Source organism: Halyomorpha halys, unplaced genomic scaffold (assembly GCF_000696795.3).
Source record: "Halyomorpha halys isolate HHAL.00 unplaced genomic scaffold, Hhal_1.1 Scaffold815.1, whole genome shotgun sequence".
NCBI classification, from domain to species: domain Eukaryota; kingdom Metazoa; phylum Arthropoda; class Insecta; order Hemiptera; family Pentatomidae; genus Halyomorpha; species Halyomorpha halys.
Genome location: NW_027112549.1, coordinates 711,515 through 720,902, shown reverse-complemented (window position 1 = coordinate 720,902; position 9,388 = coordinate 711,515). Strand labels below are relative to the sequence as shown.

The window sequence follows — 9,388 nt, the reverse complement described above, 5'->3', positions numbered from 1 at the left end:
TATATATATATATAATGTTAAGTTGAATGATAAATCTGCTCTTACCAGAACGAATTTTAGATCTGGAGATTGTTACCTGCTATCAGCAGTTTTTTTCCTTTCAAAAATTATATTATTAAATTGTAGAGACGAATAAAAAATTAATATCAAGAAACAATTATATTCAAATAAATGCTTTATAGACATTAAAATCCACTTAATAGTTCAATTGCGATTACAATAGCCCGGCTTTGTGATGGGCTGAAATTTCTCATTCCAATGGACCTGTTCTAACAATGTGATAGACATCTTATTTTTAATAAACGACTCTAGCCAGTCCCCATCGGAGAGTTTAATTTTTAAAACAATGTTCCAGATTTGATTTTTATCTTTATTAATCATACATATTAAATTATTTGTTTTTTATGTTAGTACACAATGAACTGCTAAAACATAAAAGCAAACCCCAATTTGTTCGTTTGGATCGACGACCTATGCCTAATGCGCAATGTTCAGTATAGAATGTCACTTCTTTTGCCACGGACTTAATCATAATGGATATAATAATAAAGTCAGTCATCCATCACTTCAAAAACGTTATGTATAAGAAAACTCCATTGTTCCGAGTAGTATTTTCTTCTGAAATACTGTCAACTGCCATAATTTTTATTGCAGCAAATATATAGGAAAATTATGTGTTTACTTTATCTTTTGAATAACAAGTTATATTTTAATGCGCTTGTCTCAGTTTCAGATGTTTAATGAGGAATTAGTATAAATTTGTAGAAACAATTTTTTTTTTCATTACTCAATCGAAATAAATTTAAAAAGGAAATTTCAATTTTCATTTGTAAATAGTTTTTCATTATTGTTTTTGTTTTCAATGTTATTATATTGTATAGTTTTAGTTTACGAGGATTGTTCGTAAACTGGTGACGGGGGGGGGGGGAGTTACGGTCTGAGTCAGCTATAAACAACTATAAAAAACCACTTCTATTTTATAAAAAAAATGATTTTATATTTTACCAACATATATATACAATTTTATATTTAATTTTCATTCCTATGTCTTTGAATTTTTCAATTAAAGTTTATACAATGGTTTTATTTAAATTTTAATATCTTATATAGAAAATAATAGTGTAAAAAATAATTTTTATTTAACAAAATAAACAACTACAAACAAATGCATATATTTTACAAAAAGTCAGAGTTTTTATATGGTTTACAAGTCCCTCTCCAATAATGTAATATATACTAACATATATACAATTTTATAAGTTAAAAGTTTTTTTTTAAATATTTACAAGCATAATTTAGCATATAAATATATATATTAATATTAATAGTATAAAAGGTTAAGTAACAGACTCTCACGCTTACTGAAATAATACTGATTTATTCTCACTCTTAATTTCTCTTATATACAATATCTATGTCTGTTTATATGAAGAGTAAGGAATAAGGCTGACAATGTGCCTTGTCTTACCATAACATATGTCTACAAAATTATATTTATTTGTAGATAGTACGAACTGTTTATTAATGTAAACAAAAGTTAATATATTTTTATTTTAATTCTAGACCATATTGATAAATCGAATTCATTCCCTTAGCTCATTCCAAATTTATCATTGGGTTTTTCATACTATTTAAGTTAATTTACGTCTTTAGATTATTTTTATATTATTAGATTAGAGTATTTTTTATCTCTTTAAATTAAATAGAAAACTAATTGAGACATTTACCAGCCAATGGTCTCCAGGACATTAAAATATAACAGAGACAGGCAACCCATACATGTAGTCCCAACCTCCAACCAATAGAGCTTCCTGGCAAGTCATAGGAAGACTTAGAAGAAACTGTCAGGTTCTCATTAGGACTATTCAAGAACTTCAGGTAGCTAAGAGAAGAGTGGGACAAAATTTTCCAAGAATTTCAAAACAATTTAATTTGTTTAATGCCTTGATGACTAAATGGAATCATCATAGTTCGATGATCATAGTTAGCTAGTAGAGGAGCCATTGAATACTGTTGCTTATCTGATTATACATTTAATTTTTTGGTTAAGCTTATACAGTTTATTTGTGATAGTGCCAAATAACTATAAGATTCGAATCACTTTAGATAGCTAAATGACTGTTTTCTTGAAAATGCCAGGTAATGAGATACTTTTGACGAGAACATTATGCATTTCAAAGGAGCTCCGAGTATCTGCCTTTAGAGTAGTTAAAGACGATCATCTTGAGTAGTCGGGAGAAGGATAAACACAGTTATCAGCCGCTAATGATATTTGCAGTTGAATAATTGAATTAAAAAAGATCTCTCGTCCACGCCCTTTTCAGCACCTTTTAATGCCTTTACCAGCACAAACACATGCTGATAGTGGCCATTCTCGCCACAAGTGGGTTGTTATACCCTTGTAATTAATGGGGGTTTGTCATTCGCCTTGTACTTCTTTATTTTCGTCTTGTGCTTCTTTAGATCCGGCCTCATTCCATTCCTGTATTTTTGTGGTTCCCCAGAACAGAAAACATGTGTTGCCAAAAGCTAATATAGCTGCTGCCAATAGGAATACTATTCTCCATGCGTGAAGATCACTCTGTAAAAAAAAAAAAAAAAATGAATATTTCTGAAGGATTTAATCATTTAATGTAACACTTTGGTTTGCAGTCAATGATAAAACAAACAGCATTACTACTACTGCTGTGTATTTTCTTTCGTGGCTGCTCCCCCTTAACTTATATCTATACGAGCTTGCTATGAAGTACGATAGAATAAAGCAAGATATACGTAGTAAGAATGACATTGAATGAAAATAATTGAGACAAAATTAATGACCAAATATATGAGAACAAAATAAATATTATATGGAAGAATGCTGATTGACCGTGTGTATCAATAAATGGAATTCGGTGCGGGTGCGGTAAATTAAAACTCAAATAGTAAATTAGTGTACTATTTTATTAAAGCCAACGTTTCGCCCTGCGTTGCAGGGCTTCGTCAGGGCTAAAAAAGATACAAACACTTGACATAGTAAAAAAAAAATTATTGGAAAATAACAGGAGTATACAATAAAACGTAAAATTTAATAAGAAAAATTAAAGGTTATAAACAATAAATTCAGTACAGGTCCCTTCCGTATATCCCCATTCTTTCTGACAATATTCAAAAATCGTTAAGATCCACTATTCCCACCCTACGTCTTGGCTTGAAGTCCCATAACAAAATTTCCTATCTTTTTTTCCAAATTAAAAGACCCTATTCCTTTTTTACACCGTTCCAATGTAGTTTACCGGATACCTTGTTCAACCCCATGTTGCAATTCATTGACTTGGAAAACCAACTTAAGAACCGCATTTCCCAGCACAAAACTTTTATCAACTCCTGTAATCCACTTGCCTTTAAATTATCAGAACACGCCTTAAACCTGAATCATACTTTTAATTTCGACGATCCTTCAATTCTTGCCACTGTCTCCAACCATAAAAAACTCTTTATCTCGGAGTCCGAGAATTCCGTCAATCATAAAGTTGATAAAGACTGCATCTCCCTTACATACCGACACATTTTGAACATAATAAAATCCTCATAATACTTCTTTTTTCTTCGTTATGCATTTCAGACTCCCACTTTTTTATCATATCTTCTATTCTTGTTTTTCCAAATTCTCGCCCCATTTTTAATTATTTTTATATTTACTATCCTTCCTTTTTCTTTTAAATTCATGTATCTGATTATTTTATTTATATTCATGTGTTACCTACTTTAGTGTACTTATATTAATTACTTTATTATTAATTTTCTATTATATAATTTACATATCTCTGTATCCCCACTCATTTGGTATATTGTCTTTCTTAATCACTTACATTTATTGTTTTCCCTTATTTTAACTCTATTTCTTCTTTGTTTTTCTATCCATCTAATTTTTTATTTTTTATTTATTTTATAATTTTGTATATATTTCTTCTCCCCCTCTATTATGAATATTATCATTTATTGTTTGCCCGATTTTAATATTTTCACTTTGTTTATTTTCAGATTATTTTCGTTATTATGTGATGTACTTAACTGCCATCCCCACTCCTCCCAATGCAAACGGGTCACTCTGACTTTGACTTCCGTCAAAACAGGTATGAATTCTGTCTCATTAATTTTCATTTGATTTTATTCTTATCTCTTTTCATCTCTTAATTTGTACTTTCTTCAATATTTCTTCTCTTTAGCTGTTACCATTACCGTTATTATTGCTTATAGCCTTTAATTTTTCTTGTTACATTTTATGTTTCATTATATACCCCTGTTATTTTCCACTATTTTTTTTTTGTAACTATGTCAAGTGTTTGTATCTTTTTTAGCCCTGACGAAGCTCTGCAACGTGGGGCGAAATGTTGGCTCTAATAAAATAGTACACCAATTTACTATTTGAGTATTAATTTACCGCACCCGGACCAAATTCCATTTATAAATATTATATGGTAATGTGTCCATATTTTTTTCAGTCAGTAACGCAACGTAGGATTCCATATACTTTTACTTTATCTAAGTTTATTTGCTTCAGGAAGTTCTTAAATATCATGTGTGATTAAACCTATTAATATTATAATACTTACAATATCTTTAACCAAGTAAGTTGAAATTAGAGGTCCAAATATAGAAGCGAAATTGGCAACTGAGTTGGTAAAAGAGAATAAAATACCAGAGAAATTCGGAGAAAGATCGATGTGATTTGTCATATAACCAAAGTTGTTTGCAGCACCCATTCCATTTGCAGCAGTGATGAGGAAAATAGCGATAGTTGTGTTCTGAGCATATGCAAGTACAATCAGAGCCAAGGAACAACCGTACATGCCTGGAAAAGATTAAAAGTGATACCTCAATTAGATATTACGTGCATGGAATGTGAATGACTTGTTATTACAGAGCGACTTTAATGAATTAATTCTAATGATATACTGGCCATAATTTACATAAAGAGGAAGTAACTGAATGTAGGTATTTATTAATGGGAAATGCATATTTTGAAGAGTAGTACCAAATTTCATTCTCATTTTAAGATATGTCATCATTTTGTACATCTCCCTACGTATAAACAACCATTAAATCATTGTATAAACGGTTTCACGACACACTTCCAATAAGCACTAACCCTCTAATTCAAGGACTATCAACACGATACTTACCAGATACGAGACGACGTTTACGAAGGAGCTGGAACAGGGACCTCTTAAAGTGATTTTTAAATTTCAATTTTAAGGGAGAGGCATTTTTGGATGACCTTAACTTTCATGCCTTCATGACTTTTTTTTTTATTATAATTTTGTCTCTCTCTACATCTCATTCGCTGGTTGTAAAAATACTTTTACAGTTGTGAATAAACTAAAAGAAGTAAAAAAAAAAAAATTGTATATCGATTCATTTTTTGTTTTAGAATTTTTTTTTTTTCGCAAAACCTCTTTCAAATCAATGTTAGAAACAATAAATCTAATCATTCTTTACTTTCTGATAGTACGTGTCTTCAACAGAAATAAAATGAAATTACATGGAAATAATAAGAATCGTTGATTTAATTCATCTTGTCCAATGTGCTGTACTTTGTACAGGCTAATAATACAGGCCAAGGCTCTGTTTCATGATATAGCTTAATAGGTTAATAATATTAGTTCATTAATATAAGTATAGAGAATACAAAGTACAATAATTTTTTTTTCATAATCATTTGGCCTATTGTTCATATTGTAGGAGTTAAAAAATACGAAATTATTAGTAAGCATTGTATTCATAAGTTAGCCATGCATTATGAAACAGAGTCCAGGAGTCACTTACTATAAACAACATAATACTAACATTTTTCTTTTAAGAATAAAAATTTCCTGAAAATTGATGGCCACTGAAACTGATTTAGTATAACTAACCGCCGGTGAGTGATGTGGGGCTGAGGTGGAATCGTTCTGCAGTGAAATGAGAAATTTTCGGATATTAAACAAAACTAGTGTTTAAGCTCAATTTCTTTTGAATGGCCCATAAATTAGTTTCATGCAGATCTTCTTAAAGTTTAAGGAGTAGGAGAAGATTAGAGATCATTATGAAGAAAGTAAAATACATTTAACTGTCATTAGCGTAGAGATGAAATGTTCCTTGTAACCATAGAAATATCATTTTTGTACCTATATCTATCTACTCGTTCTATGTAGATATAATTCTGTTGAAATTAAAATAATAAATTTGAGACATAAGAGGAATGATAATGAGAACCATGGAAATTTATCTTCTAACGAAGGATTTTCCTCGGTTGATTAGTAGGAGTTTCCCGCGTTTTTCATTCCACTAATGGATGAAAGATGGCGTTGGGCCACAACCTTGCAGGCTTATGAAGAAGAGAAACATCACTCATCTCAACAGATGAGTGATCAACATCGCCCTCAAAACCTCGTTGTTTATTTTTTTGAAAATAAAAATAATAATTAAGGGACCTCTACTGAAGGTCGATATAAATAAGGCACCTACTTTACATGTATTACATATCCAATATGATACTATATATTCAATGTTTTGTCTTATTTATTGAGTGAGACAAGACCAAATTATTAGCCACAAAGGTTACAATCTGTTCTGGTTTAAGAACCTCATGAACATGGTTTTGGACTCATAAACTTCTAATCCAAGTTAGTACGCCTGCCAGTGCCAGACAACATTCAGTCACGGCAGCCTTCTTTCTCACATGTAGTTGTACCATGTCATGTTGTTCAGAAGTCCCTCGTAGCCCTCATAGAGTCATATATTATTACTGTTAATGTAGTGTAATAAAAACGTGTTTAGAACTTTATTATGACCATAACACTCTATAACTATGTATTTACATCGTTTTAATATTACGATGTTCGTACATACCTATACTATTCCACATGCGTTTCGCATATAAAGGTGGCATAATGTTTCTTATTTTCATAGATATTATGGTAAACAAAAAACTCAACAGCAGACTAGTCAATGGAGAAAGAGCTGACAGGAAACCATCCTGAAAATTAGATATTTCATCAAATTTTGTAAGCTATTGTCACTTACTAGTAATTTAATAAGATGACAAAGATATTGCAAATAAACAGTATATAACAGTTTTTGTTAATTAAAATCAATTATTTCTTTTTGTTATCTAATATAAAGTATTACATTTTATACGTAAGTTTAACATGTTACTTACACTTTCTACTTCAAAATGTAAGACACCATTCATGTAAGTGGGTGTGAGACTACTTAGGGTCCAATAACCCCATGAATTACACCAATGAGTTATTGTCAGCATTATCATTGGCACTGAAGTCAAAATTTTTTTCCATGGAACTGTTGCCTTCCTCATTGTCTGATATAAGAAACAAATACATTAGAAAATAATTAAAATAATGGTTATTACCTAAAAATATGACTATGCATTGTCTTACTAGATCGTTTTATTTTCTAAATATCAAGTCGATAACTGTTGCCTTGCTTGTGTGTGGCAGACTTTAGTTTTATTACAGATATACCTACCTATTCCTTATAATGAAAAAAATCCATTTTTCAAATCTTCCTCACCTCTGCCCATGAATAGACTAGTCTTCCTATTTTCTCAAAATAAAAAAAATCCTATCATATAAATTATTATTATTCGTCACAGTATTTGGTCCTTTTATGTCCAATTCGTTAGAATTAAATATAATATATTGAAAGAAAATAGTCGACCGTATAAATTTTATCGACCGCCACCCGGACTAGATATAATATAATAGTAGCAGGGGCGAAATAGATTAGAAATAGCCGAGCGGATTGTTACTAGTACTAAAGAATTGAACATAAGGTAACAAATAGGCAAACAGACCAGAATCAACTAACTGCGATGATTTTATAACAATCTTTTATAAATTAAACACGAATTAAAAACGTATTCCATTGTCTTTTTTTTCTTGGTAAAACTTATTTTTTTTTTTTTTTTTAGAAAAATTAAATATGTTTGTCATACATTACCTCAATGCAATTATCTCCTAAATTATTTTTCATAAATTCTTGTTCTTCCTTTGAAATTCCTTTGTGGTCGCTTGGGCTGCATTTCCCGTAGTGGAGTAATGCTCCACCGACAAGAATGCCAAGTGTTCCTTTAACATGACAATTACTATGAAACTCCAACATGATCAATTGATTATCAAACATTAATAAATATTACGTTTATAATACAGCACAACCAAATATTTTGCTACCCGGTATGATGATATGTATATATATATTCAAATAGTTTTTCCACTTCACCATTAACTGTAAAAGCAGGTAGACTATAATTTCTCTCGCTTTATCAGGTTGACTGATATGGATCAAGAAAATATTGTCAAATCTACTTTAAAATTGGATTATTAAAAGAAAAAATCATTTATAAGGTAATTTAAGATTTTAAGGGGCTAATAACCGTAAAAATATAGGTTCTTACTATCTTTACTGTAATTATTTGTGTGCAGTTATTGGTTTGGGAGCCCTCACCCAGTTTCATAAAGTGAGTACTCTTAATTGGGTAAAAATCGGGTGGTCAAGTGTGATTATGTTCAAATCACCTCCTTGCACAACCATTGGTCTAGTAACAGTATTTCCTTACAAAGTACTGCAGCCCTAACCTTCCATGGGTTGTAGCGGTAATGATTTAATATATAATATTTGATAATGATTTCTAAAAATATATTTTTATAGTTCCTCTAATGAATTTCAGAGGTTTTTTACGATTTTTATTCTCGTAAGTGTTTAAGGACTTTATTCATTAATTAATTAAACCTCAGACCTAGGAGATATTGCTTTCAGGCGCATATCGTTTCAATCAATCATCAATTTTTCTAGAATTTCAGGAAAATTAAGGCATTATTATTTATCGGTAAAAATGTTTGGGTTTTCCCCAATAGCGATCTCTATGAAATCCCTCATAACCAGGATATGTCCAGTCAAAAAAGAAGTTTCAATGTCATGCGAATTTCCTGCTCAACATACAGAAGAGCAATGGGCTAAGTTAAACACATTTTGTGTTTAAAAAAATAACGTACAGGTTGTGTCTTGGATTTTATACTAATAAAACAATCAAAAGTAAGCTCTCCCAGTAAATTAAAAGAAATAAAACGATCAGTAAAACCATGGTCGACATTCTACCGCAACAGCCGCAGGGAGGAGGTTGCTCTGGCCCGCTTGAGAATAGGTCTTACTCTCCTCACGCACTCTCACCTGATCAGAAAACTGCCACCTCCAACGTGCAAATATTGTCAGTCCATTCATACGATTAGACCTATTTTCGAAGAGTGTACTCACTATTTGCCAACAATTAACAGGATAGGACTAACCCCAAATTTATCTGAAACTCTCGCAGATGAGGAAGCTAAAATTACACGAGTATTTGAATTTT

The 9,388-nt window shown here is 30.9% G+C and overlaps 1 protein-coding gene across 1 annotated transcript in view; it reads right to left on the bottom strand.

Annotated features, from left to right (window-relative positions):
• Nucleotides 1–1,019: 1,019 nt before the first annotated feature.
• The window catches only part of LOC106686404 (putative inorganic phosphate cotransporter), a 14,518-nt gene continuing 6,149 nt past the window's right edge, over nt 1,020–9,388 (bottom strand). Inside the window, exons 6-10 of the mRNA XM_014429696.3 lie at nt 7,984–8,111; nt 7,184–7,342; nt 6,874–7,000; nt 4,596–4,834; nt 1,020–2,581 (exon numbers count right to left, since the gene is read on the bottom strand). Coding sequence (XP_014285182.1) covers nt 2,420–2,581; nt 4,596–4,834; nt 6,874–7,000; nt 7,184–7,342; nt 7,984–8,111 — 815 coding nt within the window. The 3' untranslated portion in view covers nt 1,020–2,419. The remainder of the gene's footprint in view (nt 2,582–4,595; nt 4,835–6,873; nt 7,001–7,183; nt 7,343–7,983; nt 8,112–9,388) is intronic.